We start from the raw sequence: 21,188 nt of genomic DNA, 5'->3' as shown, positions 1-21,188 counted from the left end.
AAACTATAACATAAATAAACAATATTCAACTTAATAATAATAATTTTAATAATAATCATAGTCATCATCATCATTATGATTAATATTATTAAAGTAGAATTTTTTACATTTACTAATAAATAATAAATATTAAATTTCTTAATAAATAGCCTCATTATTTATTTATATGATTTTATTTTATTTTTATGTTAGCTTTTGTAAGTGATTTTATGTTTTACAATATAATTTGTACCCCTGGTTTCACAAACAAGGTTTAAGGCTAGTAGAGATTAAATTGCATGTTTGAGCTGTCTCAACTCAAAATAACTTGCGGTGAGATGTCTTAAAATAAATCAGTGTCCTTTTTTTGTCTCCAGGTGCACACTAGTAATATATTTTTTAGGTCATTTTTATAAATGTGGCTTAAATAACCTAATTTAACTAAGCCCTTAGTCCTGGCTTAATCTACACCCTGTTTGTGAAACTGGACCGTAATGTTCTCAATATTTGAAAAGGAAACACAGGCAATATCAGTGCCACTTTCATATATTTTAATTCATATGAAAAGCGAGTGCATGTTTTACCAAAACTAATGTAGTTTTGGTAAATAATATGTATTTGAAATGCGTGTGCGTGAGTAAAACAATATAATTTGAAGAAATGATCGGGTTCTTCTATGAGGAAGTAGTTACTCCACACCATTTAGGGCATCATTATGGGCGTTGTACGTTATAACTACCATGGTTCAAACGATAGATCTGCGACAGAGAAACTATGGATTTGGGGAAACACTCATCACTACATCGTTCTTTTCCCAAACGATGCATCATATTATGATAGGTCAGGTTGCGTTGTTTGGGAAAGGCACCCCTGAACAGCAATTTTGCTTTCATCATGTTTTTTTAGTTCAGTAGTAACTCATCTAAACGATATTTATTATGTTGACATAATCAGATATGTTGACAGAATATGCAGTTGACAAAGTGGTCTTCTGCTGTTAAATAAGATTAACAAACAACATCACTTCACAACCTCATATAAGCAATAACTTAACTTACTGAAGCCACAAATGGCTTCAGATCTCAGATCAGCCACTAGATGACACTATTTCTACTGATTTCAGTAGACATCTGATCTTGTTAAACATGAGGTGCTGCCATCTCTCTGTACAGTGAACATGCAATTGTGAATTCCCATATGAAAATGTTAATGTAAATACAGTCAAAACACTTCAAAGATGATTCGATTAAATAAGAAATTAACTCATTATCAATTAACAATATTCAATTTACACAGTGGTGGTGCTGATGTAACAAGCGAGCGCCCCAAGTCACTGTAGTCCATTTATAGCCTAATGTTAGCTTTTCAGTTCTTGCGTTTGCATCTAAGATCAAAAGTAATAAACGTTGTATTTTCATGTGAGGGTTATCCAGTTGGACAAATTGTGTGAGTGTAATGAACAGTGTTTGAACACAGAGCTTATTATTTGCAATCTTCGAAAAGGTTATAGGAAAATCCTATTGGGATTTTATTGAAGGAACCAGTTTTATGCTAGCAGCCGATTGGCCTACAAGGGGACATCATTGTTCCTCCACACTATTAAATGCTGGAAGAAACGGATAAATGAAACTCAAGGTGTGGAATCACTTCAGGGTAAACAAACAGAAAAATAATGTTCAGTTTTGGGTGAACTATCCCCTTAAAGTACACTTTCTTTGTGCCCAGAGCGAGCGCTGTGCATTTATTGATCTGTGTGTTGTGATGAATGAATGTGATTATATATTCTGTTAGTATATACTTGTTTCTGCAGGCGTTCGGCTTCTTCTCTCTCCCTCTGCGCTCTCTCCTCTTCTAAACGCATCTCCTCCTCCTCTTTTCTCCTCTTCTCCTCCGCCTGCCGCTGTGCCTCCTCCTCTCTCTTCGCTCGCTCTTCTGCCTTCCTGCGGGCCATTTCCTCCCTGCTGCGCCTGCATGCACACAAGACAACTTTTCCTTCACAATAAATCATCTATATGGACCTTTTTCACAAAACCGTTATGACGCGTTTAATCTTAAATCCTTGAAAGTTTTAATATTTCATTTATTTTTAAACGTATTTACATCTACAGTGGGGGAAATAAGTATTGATTCTTTTTTTCCTGAGAATAATATTTCTAAAGGAGCTGCTGACATGGAATTGAAGCAGATTTTGGTAAAAACTTAAACAATACAAACATAAATAACAATGAAATGACAGAAGGAGGAAGTGATGAACTACTGAAATGTGTTTAATACTTTATATAAAAGGCTTTTTAATGATTAAAGGCGAAAGATTAAAGACGACTCATATCTAGAATGAAGTCTCATGCATTGCTCAGGTGTGAGTTTCTCGCAGACTTCAACAGAGTGTAAAAATCTTGATGGTTCTGCGAGTCTCTTCTATCAAATCTGATCTTCATTTTGTCTTTTCTATTGGATTGAAGTCAGATTAAAGGTTGGGCCATTCTACAGCTTGATTTTCTTTTTCTGAAAGCATTTGAGAGTCTCCTTGGCTGTGTTTTGGATCATTGTCTTGCTGAAATGTCCACCCTGGTTTCATCTTCATCATCCTGCTAATGTAGATGTTGGACTGAAGCAGCTGATATTCATTTACACTGAGGAAGGGAAGAGGGATGCTGAAGAACTGCTGAGAGATTTCAGCTGCTGTCTGGGCTTTCACTGCCTTTCTACACCTCCCTTTCTTCATGTGTTCAATACTTTTCCCCTGTGTCACTTCATTTTAATACACATAACTTCATTTGTAATCTAATTAGTTTTGTTTTCTTTGCATATATGGATTTCTTTGGTTGTTACCAACATCTGGGGAAAAAGTCAACGGCACATACAAAAAAAAAAGTTTTCTGAGAAAAGTGGTGACGTGTTCAATAATTATTTCCCCCACTGTATAAGTATTTGCGCATGTATTATGTCATCTTTGCATCATTTTTACAAAAATTTTATTACAGATTTTGCAATGTGTTTCCAATGCGGTGTCTATGGGGGTGGGACAGTACATTTTCTGGCTGCGGTTTTCAGTATCACAAGAGCATAGGATCCCCAAGAGGTGACACTCTAGTGCGGTTTGGGAAAACGGCCATAAGATGGCGCGGCGGCCATTTTGGAATGAAAATTCCAACAGACAACAGCATATTATAAATCTGTAAAATAAACTATCAAAGTGCTGATGATTGTGAAAGTAAGTGTTGTATTGTCGTCTTTCAGGTTGTATCTCAGCTTTAATCCACTATTTAAATAAATAAATAAAAAACAAAGCTGCTTCTCATCGTGACAGCAGTAAGATCCAATAGACAGCCGACTGCTTTCACTCAAAAATGGCTGAATCTGGAGTTGTTGCTGGGCGCTGCTGTTGCAATGGAACGTTCTATTGATTGTCGCCTCTTGGTCATTCTAAGCTCTTCGGTTTCACCAAAGACTAGAATACACAAGACCTGTCACTCGTATACTTTTGAACAGGGAAAAATGTAACTGTCAATATGGCGAATGAAGCCCCACCTTCTAGTACAAGAGCCAATCATCGATCGCTATATGGCGAATAAAGCCCACCTTCTAGTACAGGAGCCAATCAGCAACCACTATAGAATGACAATTGTCCTCCGGAGGGGCTCGAACCACACGTGATTTTCTGCAGATTGTGTATAATATAAACATTTATTCAAAAAAAGGTAATGATTCGCACTCAATTGCTTCGTACTGTTTTTAATTTTTAATTTTTCTTACATTTTACGGGTAATTAAAAGACAGACGTTGTCACACTGAGGAAGGCCAAAACGTCTTTCTTTTAATCACCCGTAAAATGCAAAAAAAAATTGAAAATAAAAACAGTACGAAGCAATTGAGTGCAAATCATTACCTTTTTTTTGAATAATAGCATCGATAAGATTGACGCACCAAACCAAAGAAGTAACTAAAAAAAACGCAAGTGCGCAGGGCAAACTTCAGTAACTCTACACACGTAATATAAACATTTAGAAATGAAACTAAATAAGGGAGTAGTTGTATAACTTTTGGTTATTCATATTATGGAATTTAATTTGATGTTTCCCCATTCAAACAGAATGCCCAGGCATACTGCCGGAGAGGCGTTTCAAAGATGGCCGCCGAGTGAAATGACTCACCTTATGCCGAGTTCAGACTGCATGATTTTTCAACTAGTCGTGTCACAGATGTTTTCACACTGCTTGACTATCTGGGCTAGCGTTTCGTCGCTGCTTTGTTTACACTGCAAGATTGTTCGGCGACATAAGACATTCACATTGCATGACTTTACTATAGGGAGAATCGCCGACAACTTCGTCCAAACTACGTCTCACAGCCAAAAACACGTAGTATAGCCTATCTTTTGTTATTAACTACATAATAAGAAAGAAGCCTTTAATGGGGTAGAACATGTACATGTTTGCTCACCTGGGTTTAAAGGGAATTAGCCATTTCTCCTCAACGTTGATAATAAACTAATTTCTTTCTGTATGAAACGTCAAACAGACACGGTTGCTGCTGAGTCCTGTCAATCCTCCACTAGTTTTCCCTCCATTTCGTGGGTCCAAATAAACCGAAAAAGGGCGCTTTTAAATTCTCCCCCAGCCTCCCGCTGGCCTGCAGCAGGTATACACACACGCACACGCAAGTGAAAGCTGCTCTCTCATTGGCTGTAGGCGATCGCTGATGTTATTTTCAGTCAAAACTCAATTCACACGGCATGATTTGCATCGCCGACAGCTCCAGATATGTAGCACGCCAAATATCTCGCAGGCATCGGCGACTCATCGGCGATTCTCTCAGATCGCGTCTTTGATCGTTCATACTGTGTGATTGTCACTCACGTGCACGAGCAGCGATTTGCCTGTGATTTCAGGCATTTGTCGGCGATTTCTCAAAACCTGTCAGCGGGGCTAAAATCACGCAGTCTGAACTAGGCATTAAAGGGACGTTGGTATCACAGCTTTTTTCTGACAGTGTTGGTAACACCATTGCAGAGTTTTGCTTTTATTATTTCAGCAAATGGTATTGTCAGTACAAGCTCTCCCATTCACTGCGCTCAAAGTTTACCAACTATGACGCTACTGAGAAACATGTAAAAAGGGTCCATTGTTTTGATTTGGCTCTTTAAAACACACGCACGCACGCACATACACACACACACACACACACACACACACACACACACACACACACACACACACACACACACACACACACACACACACACACACACACACACACACACACACACACACACACACACACACACACACACACACCTTTCAGCCTCTTCCTGCTGCCTCTTCTCCTCTTCTTCTCTTTCTCTCTGTTCTCTGGCCTGCCGTCGTTTCTCAGCCAGCAGACGAGAGGCCTCCTCTGGATCAGTGGTGCCTGCAGAGGGACGGCCTCCAGGAGAACTTCCAGAAGCTTCTACAAAGACCAAAAAGCCACACCAGTACATTTAGAGCTTCTCTTTAGGGATGTCAATTTCTAAAAACCTCCTTGAGCTACTGTTGTTTAAATGTCAGATTAATGAGTTTTATGCACAGCAAGTGTTTTTCAGTCACTGATAAACTTCCAATGGAACATTTATGTGATTATTAAGGTTCCTCTTACAGCATTGATAATAGGGCTGTGCAATTAATTGAATTGAAATTCAAATTCGATTTTCCACAATTATTAAAAAACATTCATTAGGATAAAATGATTATTATGCGCCATCCTGCCACCATTCCAGCAGTGCAGTCCGAATTCACTCCTCTCAAAACTCAATTTTTTTCAGTGAAATCATGTAACGTGACTTTTGTAGTATAGGACGCGCTTCATTTATGGAGGTTTATTCCATTCTTTTGTTTTTTAAATGCAGGAAAGAGAACGCATGCTGTTGTGTGTGTGTGTACATACCATGTAGTCATCTTAAGATGAGTGCCTAAATGGTCAAATGCATGCAAAAATGTTTCAAAACGCGGTTTTATTTTGATATTTATATGCCAGAAAGTTTAGTAACTATATCGGAGATATCAAAAAGGGCCGGAGTCCTATTGGATTATGGGCATGTTTGTTTCAGTGCTTTCAAATATCAAAATAGTTTAGCAAAATTCACTAAGTGCACTTTTAAAGGATTATCAATCATCAATTCTGTACCGTCGCTCCCTATACGCAGAGTGCGCAGGTTGCATAGGGCACAAACTCCAGAGTACCATCTCAGTTGTTCAAATAAAAATTATTAATATTTGTATTTGTAATATTAACATAAACTGAGTATAAATAAAATATATTGATAATATGTTGATAAAGGCGAGGCAGTGGCGCAGTAGGTAGTGCTGTACAGCATGAAGGTCGCTGGTTCGAACCTCAGCTCAGTTGGCGTTTCTGTGTGGAGTTTGCATGTTCTCCCTGCCTTCGCGTGGGTTTCCTCTGGGTGCTCCGGTTTCCCCCACAGTCCAAAGACATGTGTTACAGGTGAACTGGGTAGACTAAATTGCCCGTAGTGTATGGGTGTGTGTGTGAATGTGTGTGGATGTTTCCCAGAGATGGGTTGCGGCTGAAAGGGCATCCGCTGCGTAAAAACTTGCTGGATAAGTTGGTGGTTCATTCCGCTGTGGTGACCCCTGATTAATAAAGGGACTAAGCTGACAAGAAAATGAATGAATTAATGAATATGTTGATAAACACATTTAAAAAATGCATTTTAAGATAAATACAAAAAAATATGAGGCAACTTTTTTTCCTACGCACTTACACATGCCCTGGCCCACTTGTGTCTGCGACTGCTAACAGCTTATGATTATAAATGATGCAAGTTGTGAAGTTGTGTCTTGAGAAGAGGAAATAAGTACAAGATGAATCGCGTGCATCACTTTCAGGTAACTTATGTCTATGAATCTATACATTTTTGGTTGTTCAAGTAAATTAGTGAGGCTAGCGTTTAACTTCGTCACAACTGCACAAAATCTGCCTGATATGTTGTTGTTTATGTTCTGTTTACTTGCTTTGCTGCTGTGCATTGTGTTTTGATCTATGATAGGACAAGTTCTATGACTTTTTTATATTAAATCAATCCATTTGCCTGTCTTCCGCATGTTGCTACCAGTTACACAAACTCAGTTATTATTATTATTATTAACTTGTGCAATACTTAACAATTCTGTTTGCACACCAGCTACATCCACTGCACGATTATTTCACTGTCGGTATTATTTATTATAATTCAGTGCAGTTAGCTTTGTTTATTGTTTTGTCTATTCCTATACATTTCCTTTTGCTGCTGTCCTCTCTGAAATCTGACAAGTTAATTTCGTTGTATCCCTGCAATGACTATAAAAACTCTTTAGTCTTTACATCAGTAGATTGCTTTGCTTTTAATAAGCCAGTTGTTTTACATAACTATATGAAATAAGAGTGCTTGACAAGCCTGTTGTCTTAATGGTATGTCAAGCGTTTTTTCTTTAAATGACTAATTTCTCCTGTATTGTACATGCAGGTTCAATGCTGAAATTGGTCACAAAAGAAGATGAGGTGGCCTGATCCAGCACTGCTCTAGAGGCACCAGCAGCTGCACAGGTGTAGACACTGTGCTGCACTGAGGACTGTCCACTTAGGGCACACTTGTGGCAAGCAGCGGCCCTGCATCAATTGATTAAAACTATTACAAGTGGATTAAATTGCTGGGATCCCTAATTCTAACACAATTGTGCTTGACCGTTTATAAATGGTGGTATTACTGACCAGAACTAGGCTCTGTTGTAGTCAATGGAGCTTCCGGTTCAGTTTTAGGAGGTTCTACGTCCTCCTTTTTGGCCGCCTCTCTTTCTGCTGTAACTCTCAGGCTCTCGGATGTCGGTCTGCTGGGCCTGAGATTGCCTGGCGATAAGGACGGATTGCTATGAGACAGCGGGATTGATGCTGGAGGAGGAGGAGACCTGGACTTTTTGGGGTTTGGTGTCTTCTGAAAGGGTTTAGCAGTAGAGCTCCTGGGGAAAACACAAAAAACAACACTAAATCAGTAGGTGAAATGTAGCTGATCAAGTCACAATGCTAGTGATAGATTTATAATTTGAATTAATTGTAATATTTATTACAATCCCACTGTCAAACTTGTATGCAGTTATGATCAATGCCATTAAATTTTGCCATTTTATATTGTGGTGTAAAGGTACAAAATGCATTGTATAGTACATGCATGAATATAAAACCGAATGCACAAGTATTTATGGAGTGATTTCTTTTGAATTAGATTTAATTTGATTTCTTGGAAATAATTACGACTGCTTAAGTCAGTGGTTCCCAAAATGGGGGTCGGAACCCCCTCGGGGGTTTGCGGGAAAATGTCAGGAGGGGGGTTCCCATGTTGGGGGCGGTGTTTGCTTGGTGATTAGATTTGTTTGCTGCAGTAGATTGTTTTTTTAGCACCGGGTTAAACTTTCTGACACCTTTATGACACTCAAATACATCAAAAATACATACAGACCACAACTGAACATGGAGGATGATCACAAGTGGTGGTCTCCAAAATTAAACCAAAAAGAGACTTGTGCTGTAAACATTGTGCCCACCAGTCTCATTAGGTGCGACTATAAATAGATAAGCTTGTTAGACTGTTGCATTTTTTTATGCTCATGTTTATTTAGGCCTATTGTTGTGTGTGCAATGTTTGTATATTTACTGTATACCCATATCCAAGAATAATAGGGGTCACGAGTCACAGGCATTGTTATTTTGGGAACCATGGGCTGAAACCTTTAGGAATCCCTGGTGTTGGATCCATTTGTTTACTTTATTTAAAAGGTTTGTGTTGTTAATCTTTATTTTTTTCCTTTTAAATATCTGTACCCCCTGCAGGCCAGAGGAAGCTTAAAATGCCTGGGTGTGGCCTACTGGCGAAAGGCCTACTGGGAGCACATGGTCTTTAGACCTTACCTGCAGACTGTTTGGTGGCCAAAGTTTCAGATTTTGTCTATTTAATATCAGTTTTAAGTTTAAATCAACTCTACAATAAACAGCAACAAATGAAGACTTGTTGCTCTATTTACTATTTCTAAAGAAAAATCTAAAACCCTCAGCAGACTTAATTAATGATTGGCAAAACATACAAGAAATCTGAATATATCTGTAAAGTAAATAAGACAACATAGATTTATTTTTTGTTTAGAATTTTGTAATAATTTTCTTCATTGTGTAAATAAAATACATTTCCGTATGTGTTCCACATGTTATTTTAAAGTGTGTGTGTGTGTGTGTGTGTATATATATATATATATATATATATATATATATATATATATATGAGTGTGTGTGTGTATGTGTGTGTATACACACACACACTCATATAATATTTATATATTTATATATTTATATATTATTATTTTTTATGGGTATTTCATTGTAACATTTCAGTACAAGTATTTTTAGTACTTTTTAAAATATTTATTGTTATATTGAGTTAGATTGTCAGATTACTTAGTTCTTATTTCTTAGCTAGTATTTCTTAAGTAAACATTTGATAATTCTTTACTTGCCATTAGAAAGACCTCTGAAATTTAAAATGAGTGCAGGATTCCCACATTGTCATAAATAGCAGATTCAAAAACGTTCAAGGACTTTTTAAAAGCACCATTCATTTCAAATCAAACACTTGCAATTTACTTCGCCAGCATATGTAGCACCCCTACATACATCCTTACAGTACTTGATTCACTTACACTTAATATTTACATTTATATATCAAAGTGATGATGATGATGTTTTGAATGTGTCATTTTCAAAAATAAAAATGTTCAAATCACTTGAATAAGAGAGAAATGGTCGTGCCCAACTGAACATGGTTTCTCTCAAGGTTTTTAATTCTTCACTTTCCTCAATTGGTGAAGTTTGTTCCTGGCCACTGTTGCCACTGGCTTGTAAGGTTTGAGACTTATGGACATAATCTACATTGTAAAAGTGCTAAATAAATAAAGATGAATTGAATTAAATTGAAAAAAAAATGTTGAATTCAATGCTGGTGATATTCATATATGGTATCTGAAATATTGATCTAATGTGTATTGTCAGTCAAAGTTCTCGTAGAAGACTTTTAGATTAGGAGTTTCCCATTGTTTTTTCATTGCATTTCTGACGGCAGCACAGTAAAATTGTTGAAATAGCACCATGAACTAATTTGATTTCAAATTTAATTCAAGTTAAGAACTTTCAGGTCTTGAATCCATATTTTAGAAATTCAAGTACTTTCAACAAGCGCTGAAACAATGTAATTTAAAACGCATACTGAAAACTCATTCATTCTTAACAGCATGTTTTTATCTTGAGGGCTTTTATACCTATTAGGGGATGGATTGGTGACCCTGCTGCGATGGCCGACAGGTGAAGGAGCTCTCTTAGGTGTGAAAAGACTCAAACTGGGAGTGGGATATGACAGGTTACTCCATGACTTCCTCACATTGTCTTTATCCTTCCTGTCAATCTATAAGAGGATGCAGAAAACACAAACACTGCAACTGTTCTTTAACACACAAGTAACTACCAGAGGCACATAAACAAATCCAAGCACAATAGTAAAGCACGCATGTATGTGTTTTCTTACCAGGATATTTGTTTTAGTTAAATTACCTATCTCTCTAATTGATAAACATCAATATAAAACACAGTATTAAAAATAATGAATCAATAAGACATCAACTGATCCAATCTATCAGCAGACATAAAAATAATGATGAATATAAGTTGACACTTTCTTATTCTCTAAATCAAACATTTGTTCAATTTCAAACATAAATTCTAAACTCTAGCACCAAAAACAATAGTTAGAAAATAAACAAATAAATATAAAACAATTATTATTAATAAATAAAATAAATTGATAAAGAAAAGAAAGATGAGATAGAGATGTGTAAAAGCAAGTATGCATAAGACAGAACAGTAATACCATTTTTTTATAAAAATAATTTGTAGTGATTAGTGCTGGGCAAAAATTAATCGTGATTATATATGTGTAATGTGTATATTTATTATGTAAACTACCTGACAAAAGTCTTGTCGCCTATCCAAGTTTTAAGATCAACAAATAACTTGACTTCTAGTTGATCATTTGGTATCAGAAGTGGCTTATATGAAAGGCAATGGCCTCTAGATGACGCTTATTTTACCAAAATAAAATATGATCATGGCTTGATTTTTAATTATTTCATTAGGACAGTAAGTCTGACTTTGCTTAGACAAAAGTCTTGTCACTTTACAGAAATAATGTCCAGTATAGAATATAAAGTCATGCTGCAGTGGAAACAGAACGAATTTTGTGTCTGACTCTCATGAGCTTGGAGGACTGCATCCATACATCTCTGCAATGACTCAAATCACTTATTAATAAAGTCATCTGGAATGGCAAAGAAAGCGTTCTTGCAGGACTCCCAGAGTTCATCACAATTCTTTGGATTCATCTTCAATGCCTCCTCCATCTTACCCCAGACATGCTCAATAATGTTCATATCTGGCGACTAGGCTGGACAATCCTGGAGCACTTTGGCCTTCTTTGCTTTCAGGAGCTTTGATGTGGAGGCTGAAGTATGAGAAGGAGCACTATCCTGCTGAAGAATTCGCCCTCTCCTGTGGTTTGTAATGTAATGGGCAGCACAAATGTCTTGATACCTCAGGCTGTTGATGTTGTCATCCACTCTGCAGATCTCTCGCACACCCCCATACTGAATGTAACCACAAATCACGATTTTTCCTTCACCAAACTTGACTGATTTCTGTGAGAATCTTGGCTCCATGCGGGTTCCAGTAGGTCTTCTGCATTATTACAGATGATTGGGATGCAGTTCAACAGATGTTTCATCTGAAAATCGACCATCTGCCATTTTTCCAAATGATCAACTAGAAGTCAAGTTATTTATTCTTGCTCTTACAACTGGGATCGACGACAAGACTTTTGGTTAAAAATGTTTATTCATATTTAGATATAAAATATGTATATAATATAAATTATATATACACACACACACACACACACACAAACCAGTGTTGTTTCTGAGTATATGTGTATATCACACTCATAAATATACACAACCATATTACGTCAAAACTTTAATTTTGGATGTGATTAATTGCAATAAACTTAGGCCAGGTTTAGAATTCTAACAATATAATAGTTATTATTATCTATAATTGTCACATTACATCCTTCATTGTTATTTTAGGGAGGGTAATTAAATAATGTGAAACGTTTTTAATATTCTTACCATGATATTCTGAGTGATCTTTCTGCGATTGCTGCCATCTGGAGGAATAAAGCCTGCTCTGATTGGTCTCTCCAGATTAAGGCCTGCTTTCATTGGCCGTTCGGCGCTACGTGACTGGATGGACTTGAAGGACATGGAGCTCATTGGGTGACAGGAAGCTGAGCGAGGACAAACGGGGGTCACTGTACGATGGTCAAGTTTAACCAACCAATCAGGGAGTTTTGTGAGATAATTCAATCGATTCAGTTTGGACAAGAGGAGAGCCGGGAGAGAGAAGGATGCGCAAGAGGAAAGGGTTAAAAGGATGAATGAGTGATGGAAAAAGTGGAAAGAGAAGAAAAATAAAGCATGTATTAGTAACCATAAAAGCTCTAGCAAGAAATTAGGCAGCATCAATGTCATTGGAAGGAGGAGAATTAAATTTAATTCAATTTAAATTTATTTGCATAGCATTTTTCACAATAATTATTGTTTCAAAGCAGCTGTACAAAAGGTGTACATTATTGTGTTGCAATCCAAATTAGAATAGTTATGTTATTAGCATAACTTTATTAGTGGCTAATTACTTTAATTAACCACTAAATAACAACTATTAATAGTTGATGTTATTATAAATAAGCAAAGTTAAACTGCAGTTTTATAGTATATACAATTGAAACCAGAAGTTTACATACACTTTAAAAAAAAAAAAAAAGAAACTTTACCATTTTTAAAAAAAAATGTTTTTTGGTAAATTATACTAAATGTTCACTATTTTAGGTCTGTTAGGATTAGCTAAATGATTTATATTTGCTTAATGCCAGAATAATGAGATAAAACGTTTTTTTGAAATTTTTATTAATTTCTAGACAGTCAAGTTTACACACATTTCCTTGGTATATTTTTAGCTTTGCTTTTAAACTTTGTAACTTTGGTCAAATGTTTTGGGTATCCTTCCACAAGCTTCTCAATAGTTTGAAGGAATTTTGGCCCATTCCTCCTGACAGAATTGGTGTAACTGAGTCAGATTAGTTGGCCGTCTTGCTCGCACAAGCTTTTTCAACTCTGCCCACAAAATTCTATAGGATTGACATCAGGGCTTTGTGATAGCCACTCCAAAACATTCACTCCGTTGTCTTTAAAGCACATTTTAACTAATTTGGCAGTATGCTTGGGGTCATTGTATGCTTGGGGTCACACCCACTTGTGGCCAAGTTTTAATTTCCTGGCTGATGTCTTGAGATGTTGCTTCAGTATTTCTACATAATGTTCTTTCTTCATGATGCCATCTATGCTGTGAAGTGGACCAGTCCCTCCAGCAGCAAAACAGCCCCACAACATGATGCTGCCGCCCCAATAACTTACAGTTGGGATGGTGTTTCTAGGCTTGTAAGCTTTCCCCTTTGTCCTCCAAATGTAACACTGGTCATTATGGCCAAACAGTTCAATCTTAGTTCTATCAGACCACAGGACATGTCTGCAAAAAATTTTCCTTTCTCCAGTGTAATCTAGCACATTGCAATCTGGCTTTTTTGTTGATTCTGGCTTGTTGATTTTCCCATGTTGACAGAAAGGAAGCAGTGTGTTTGAGGTTTTCCTTAAATACTAATCTACAGTTGTGCCTCCAATGAACTCAAATGTTGTCAAAATTAGCAAATCAGAAACTTCCAAAACCTTGACATCATCATCTGAGCTTTTTTAGAGGCAGAATAATCTTCTTGTATGTAAACTTGACTTTCAAGAAAAGTTATAACAATTTCTCAAAAAATTCTCTCTCATTATTCTGCTAATTATCATAACAGAATCACATGTGATAATCCTAACTTACCTAAAAGAGAAAAAGTTTAGTCACATTAACATCTGACTTTTTTAAAAATGGTTACGTGCCTTTTATACAGTGTGTGTAAACTTCTGGTTTAAACTGTAGGTGATGTCTATGTGTACAAGTTCAATTAAGTGTATTTGTGAAATTAAGTGTATGTGAATCTACGAATCTAAGGGATTGGTCAGTTAATGTGTTTTTCTGATCTAAAAAGCCATCCCATTGTGTAAAGGGCAGTTGTAAATTCCCTCTGAAATGCATTCAAGACTGATATTAATTCGATTTCTCAAACCACTTCAGGAGGTGGTCTGGGATAGACTAAATACAAACTGGATTCTGAATGGAGGGGGGAAAATATTAAAAATAGTGTGTTCTTCAGTTTTGAAGGCATACTTTTGTTTTGTTGAGTAGATTATACACAAATTAATGTAAACCATTTACAGTTTCGTATCTGTATGACAAAAATAAAATTCTTTATAACAATTTTTCTGTAAAACTATCCTGTTATTTCTGTAAAAGTTTAATAAAAGGATTTTTAAAAAATTGTATTAAAAAAATAATAAATTGTATGCGGTAAAAGATGTGTAGCTTATGTTTCTTGAAACAATAATAATTAAGTAAAATGTAGTGTATCTGATGCTTTAGTCAATGTAACTTGTTAAATTTTGCTCATATGGTAAGGTTTGAAGATTGGATTAACAGTATATGTGTTTAGCAAAAATATATGCCGAGTTCAGACTGCATAATTTTTGGCCCAATTTTGACTCGCTAACAGGTTGAGTAAAATCGCAGACAAATGGCTGAACTCACAGGTAAATCGGAGCTAGATTTACGCGGTCTGAGAGAATCATAGATGAGTCGCTGACACCCGTGAGATATTTGGCATGTTAACTATCTGGACCTATCGGCGATTCAAATCATGCCGTGTGAAATGTGTTCTGTCTGAAATAACATTTACCCACTAATATGGGTATCTGCAGGCCAGCGGGAGATTGGGGGAGAAGTTAAAAGGGCTTCTTTTTGATCTATTTGGACCCAAGAAATGGAGGAAAAAGAATGGATATTACTTCCTCAAGGCAATGATGATGAAGTTGCTCAAGTCAGATTTCTTCAATTTTATTAAAATCCCTAACAATTAGTAAGAAACCGACACCCATAAATAACACACAAGTCATTGAGAGATTAGCATCAGCTCCATTAGTACAAACCCACACATAGACATCGGTTAAAGATGAAGTGGAAAATAACTTAGAAAAGCTAAAGTATGAGTTCTCTACCTGCTTCTCCAGATAAAGACATGGCGCTGCGACTCCTGGCCAGATAGGAGTGTGTTGGCGTCTGTAATCGACTTATCACTGTGTTCTCCCATGGAGTAAGGGGCATGCGACGCATACCTAGAGGAGCACAGACACACATATTCTTACTTATAGCTGAAGACAACATTATTAGCCCTCCTGTGAAATTTTAAATATTAAAATAATTTCCCAAATGATGCTTAATGGAGATTTACAAATTTTTAAACATAAAAATTAATAACTTATTTCTAATAACATTTTTGTTTAACTTTGCTATGCGATGACAGTTCATAATATTTTACAAGTTATTTGCAAGATACTAGTATTCAGCAGCATTTAAATGCTTAATTTAATTAGGCAAGTCATTGAACAACATTGTTTTGTAGCCAAAGGGAATTATATTAACATTTAATGTTTTTTAAGCATATTAACTTATTGGCAATACTTTCACTAATACAAACTTATTGTAATGCGAGTTGATTATTAGTTAAGTATTTGTAAACGCATCTACTAACATACACAATACATTTATTACAGTATTTGTTCATGTTAGCTATCATTATTTAATGAAAATACAGCTGTTCATTGTTAGTTCATGTCATAACACAGTGCATTAATGTTGTTATCAAGCATGACTTTGGGTTTTAAAAAGGCATTAGTAAATGTTGAACTATGATTAATAAATGCAATTGATTATACTTAAAGTTAGTAAATACATGAACTAATGAAAACGTATTGTAACGCAGCCTATTTCTTCGATTTATTCAATAGTATTCCTTTTATTTCACCCAGCTAATAGAAATAAGGACTTCTCAGGAGCCATAAATAGTATAGGAAACACTGTGAAAATGGATCATTAAATGAATTAAAATTTACAGGAGGGGTAACAATTTTGTCTGTTTATACTTTCACTTTGAATAAAGGGGACAAAGGACACATTGCCACATAACAACCTTAACAGGCAACAGCAGAGCATTTGACACGGCATGCATGCAGACCATCAGAATAAGTTACCCGTTTGCATGCTCTTCACACAGCTTCTGTACAGTTTTGAGTTAAGTAAAACCAAGCAATCAAGAAAAAAAAACAGGGTTAATTAAATAATTATAAATAATAATAATAAGCACAAACTCTAGTGGAAAGACCACATGAAAAAAAAATTATATATATTGCATTGTGTTATGAAGAATAATCATTCAACGTGAGCTTATGCGAAATTAAAATCATTTCGTTGACCCTACCTGTATTTTTATGCAGCAGAGAAGTTATTTTGGTAATAAAATGAAAACCCTGAAAATTATTTGTTTTTTTCTAATAATATGCTCAGAATAATTGTACACACAAGATATTGAGTAACAAACTTGATTTTGATTTCATGTCGTCTTAAATAACACTCATCACTGCACCGCTGCAGGTAATAGACAGGAGCACAGAAAAACAAGACTAAAAAGGGAAAAAGAAAGAAAAATCCTGCACACAATTGTCTTTTTCTTCTTAGATTTCATGCTTCTAAAAGAAAATAGGCATGCAAGAATTAAAGCTGAAAAGGTGCTAACAAGAAACAGTGAACCCCAATATGAAGCATGCAGCATGCACACACAGTACAGTAACATTCCCCACTTATTTTTCAAAATACCAAAATATTACTTGAAAATTAAAAAAAAACACTTCAAACATGCACAAAGATGGCATGCAATATTTGTAGATAACAGAACAGACACCATGGCACCAGAGCAGAATGTAGCCAGGGCTCAAGACTAAAATGCCTGATAATATATTTTGCAGATATTTGAGAAATGTAGTGAAATTGTAGTAGTGTGTTCCTTTTTCACTTGAATGGTTTCCATGCTTCATCACTTCAGTTTTTATTCTCGTGTTCTAATTTTTTGCCGAATAATCTATAACTTCTTTCACACAGTGACACCGGTAAATATCTGAAAAATTTACGGAACGACTTTACCGGTAAATTAAAAAAAGCGCAGTTCACACAGGCGAGGACGTTACGGAATTTATCCAGAAAAGAGCATTCACACATCCATTCCAAAACAGCGATAAATTCTAACATCAATAACCAGAGATGACCTCTAAACGGCTGGGCTTGTATTTGTAAACATTTGACTACATTACAAACTCTGTGGATGGATCAGTATTGTGAACAAATTCGATGAATATACAGAGGAACACTTTTGCATGTCGAGATGTACATGATGTGTGTGTGTGCTGGTGCTTACAAGCTGCTTCACGGGCACACGCGACGCGTCACGCAAAGGAAGCAGAGCCTGAAGGTAAACAAACAACGGCTTACCATAAGCATCTTATCGATAATTATTTACACAGTTAGCATTAAGAAGGAACACATGAACGTTATCTGACTAACATCTAGCAGCTGAACGTGTCAGGAACGTGTCAGGCTTTTATTTTCATAAACCATGCGGATGTGAATGCGTCTGACTGTTCTGATTGTATTTTCAAAAACGGCCTGTTCACACCAAGCGGCAACCTCCCGCTCTCCCTCAGGAAGCCAATACGGAAGTAACTAAAACTGCAATTCATCCGAAATTCCGCTAGTCCTGGCCGCTCCTGGCTCCAAAACAGAGCAAATTTCAATTGAGCCCACTGTTAGAATGGCCAACTTTACAGCAGAAAAAAAGGTGTTTACAGCCTGGTACAAAAAAAGATTTTGGTTAATACAGCTAATATTACCCTTCATGACAACTGTGAGGGGGGTGAATTTTTTTATAACTCATACGTTTCCTTTATATTAAGTTATATTAAGTTTGCATAATTAAGGGCGTGGCCACTTGAGTGACATCTAGGTCTTGTTGGTCGCCGTCACGTCACCTCAGCTGAATCCTGCAGATTAGCCACTGAACTCGGCATATTTATCGTATTTCTGTGTTGTTTTATGTGGCTTTACACAGTCAACTGCCTTTTGGACTTGTTTCCCACAATTATTAGATGGCATGGCATGCTTAGGGCACTTAATTGTGCTCACAAACCATTCACGTAGCCTCCGTTTCCCATGTGAGTAAAGTTATATACTTATATACCATCTCTATACATGTATTTGTTTTATTTAAGATCATTTATATTCATATTTAGAGCTGTAATGCACTCCAGAATCTGTCAGATTGATTAGCTGTGGGCTCTAGAACAGTCATCTGAAGCGTTGTCATACAGTGTTAAGCTGGATTTCATCAATAGTCTTACATTTACTAACACAGACTATATCTGAAGTGTTTGGATGTAATTTGCGTTTTCCTCCAGTTGAAAAACATCATAAGAGCAATGTTTAGTGGCTCAATGTATTACAGCAGTGTTTTTAAAAGTCTAAACACTTTATTGATATAGTGTACAACCAAGCACAAGTGGTCAGAACACAAACGAGTCACAGGTGATAAGTATTAAGCGTTCTCCCAAAGTAAAGTGTGTCTGAACCAGGTCTAAGCTAAATGCTAGCAGGTGTCTGTAGCTCCGCTCACTCTCCGCCTCTTTGCCCTTGTTTGGTATCCCGCCGTGGGTGTGATGACGCGTGACCAAAATGGCGACGGTTGGCCACGCCTACTTGTGGCTTCTTTTGCGCTCTTCAGAAACCTATGGGTGACGTCACGGATACTACGTCCATATATTTTACAGTCTATGGTTCACACACATAGACCTTTCTGAAAAATTGACGGTAATTTTCCAGAAAGGTCTGTATGTGTGAAAGAGGCTAATGTCTATACGCTGAATAGGACCAACTTAATAAAATATTAAATTGACTTGAGACAATGTATGAGAGAGTCACACCAAAATCAACAAGCCTAAACAACGTTGATTAAGCAATGTAAAGCATGCACCAATACATTTGTGCAATCGAAGAGCCTGCTGTCAGGTCGGAAAAGTTTGTTTTCTTTAGGAGAGACTTTTTTTATGTAATAAAATTTGAAAATTAACATTGAAATAATGTATTTCAACATCTTATTTTACGGCAGACACTAAATTACGAGAACCATTTGATCTACACACTTGATCTACATCTGTCAGGATCATCAACAGCTTTCACACCTGTTTTTCAAAATCACAAAAACACTCCATAACCCACTCTAAACAGTATCGTAAACCCACTTATGCAGTGTGGCCCACCATTTAAGAAACACTCTTCTACTAAACATAGATATACACTCACCGGCCACTTTATTAGGTACACCTCACTAGTACCAGGTTGAACCCGCTTTTGCCTTTAGACTTGCCTTAATTCTTCATGGCATAGATTTAACAAGGTACTGAAATTATTCCTTAGAGATTTTAGTCCACATTGACATGATAGCATCACGCAGTTGCTGCAGATTTGTCGGCTGCAAATCTATGATGCAAATCCCCCATTTCACCACATCTCAAAGGTGCTCTATTGGATTGAGCTCTGGTTACTGTGGAGGCCATTTGAGTAGAGTGAACTCATTGTCATGGTTAAGAAACCAGTCTGAGATGATTCACGCTTTATGACATGGCGCATTATCCTGCTGGAAGTTGCCATCAGAAGATGAGTACACTGTGGTCATAAAGGGATGAACATGGTCAGCAACAATACTCAGGTAGGCTGTGGCGTTGACACAATGCTCAATTGGTAATAATGGGCCCAAAGTGTGCCAAGAAAATATCCTCCACACCAATACACCACCACCACCAGCCTGAACCATTGATACAAGGCAGGATGGATCCATGCTTTCATGTTGTTGACGCCAAATTCTAGCCCTACCATCTGAATGTTGCATCAGAAATCGAGACTCATCAGACCAGACAACGTTTTTTCAATCTTCTATTGTCTATTCTATTCTTCTATTGTCCTTATATTCTTGTGGTGAGCATGTGCGAATTGTAGCCTCAGTTTCCTGTTCTTAGCTGACAGGAGTGGCACCCGGGGTGGTCTTCTGCTGCTGTAGCCCATCCGCCTCAAGGTTGGATGCATTGTGCGTTTAGAGATGCTCTTCTGCATACCTCTGTTGTGATGAGTGCTTATTTGAGTTACTGTTGACTTTCTATCAGCTGGAACCAGTCTAGCCATCTTCCTCTGACCTCATCAACAAGGAATTTGTGCCCACAGAACTGCCGCTCACTGGATATTTTCTCTTTTTCGGACCATTCTCTGTAAACCCTAGAGATGGTTCTGCATAAAAACCCCAGTAGATCAACAGTTTCTGAAACAATCAGACTAGCCCGTCTGGCACCAACAAAAAAAGTCACTTAAATCACCTTTCTTTCCCATTCTGATGCTCGGTTTGAACTGCAGCAGATCGTCTTGACCATGTCGACATGCCTAAATGCATTACGTTGCTGTCATATGATTGTCTGAGCAGAAATTTGCATTAGTGAGCAGTTGGACCTAATAAAGTGCTAATGAGTGTAGGCTTAAGCTAGTTTTGTTTACGAAATAAACTAAAATGTAAATAAAATATGACAACAAGACGCCAGTGTCAGAAACTTATATTATTGTCAGCTAAATGAACAGTACTTTTTGAAATAACTTGATAAAATAACATTGACTGCGCCTTAATGTGCATATTTTCCAGCCTAAATGACTGAATATTAAACATTTTATTTATTATTTAGATCAGAAAGGTTGATAGTATGCACTTTGAGACACAAGGATATGGATGGTTCACACGAATTGTCCGGAAATGTGAATAGAGTGTTTCAGGACATACTGTATGGATTACATCGATTGCAATTTGCTAAATGTACCCCTCAATGCAGAAACGAAGAGAAAAAAAAAGTATGTACTGAGACAAATCATGTCACTGAGTGCAAAGAGTCTTAGAGAAAGTGCAGTAAAAAAAAAAATTATTCGTGTTTGTGAACGCTACTGTTCATTCATGCTTTTTG

The 21,188-nt window shown here is 36.7% G+C and overlaps 1 protein-coding gene across 23 annotated transcripts in view; it reads right to left on the bottom strand.

Moving 5' to 3' along the window:
- map7b (microtubule-associated protein 7b) overlaps positions 1 to 21,188 on the bottom strand; it is an 87,800-nt gene that overhangs the window by 10,574 nt on the left and 56,038 nt on the right. For 12 of the 23 annotated variants that reach the window (XM_021470034.3, XM_073939386.1, XM_009297084.4 and 9 more), the window contains 6 exons: positions 15,309 to 15,425; positions 12,231 to 12,412; positions 10,314 to 10,456; positions 7,726 to 7,970; positions 5,277 to 5,427; positions 1,778 to 1,946 (listed from right to left, as the gene is read on the bottom strand). In XM_021470034.3, the coding sequence (XP_021325709.1) occupies positions 1,778 to 1,946; positions 5,277 to 5,427; positions 7,726 to 7,970; positions 10,314 to 10,456; positions 12,231 to 12,412; positions 15,309 to 15,425 (1,007 nt within the window). The remainder of the gene's footprint in view (positions 1 to 1,777; positions 1,947 to 5,276; positions 5,428 to 7,725; positions 7,971 to 10,313; positions 10,457 to 12,230; positions 12,413 to 15,308; positions 15,426 to 21,188) is intronic. The other 11 variants (XM_073939385.1, XM_073939387.1, XM_021470038.3 and 8 more) reach the window with 1 other exon arrangement.

This window comes from Danio rerio, chromosome 23, assembly GCF_049306965.1.
Source record: "Danio rerio strain Tuebingen ecotype United States chromosome 23, GRCz12tu, whole genome shotgun sequence".
In the NCBI taxonomy this organism is placed as follows: domain Eukaryota; kingdom Metazoa; phylum Chordata; class Actinopteri; order Cypriniformes; family Danionidae; genus Danio; species Danio rerio.
This window is presented reverse-complemented; position numbering and strand designations above follow the sequence as displayed.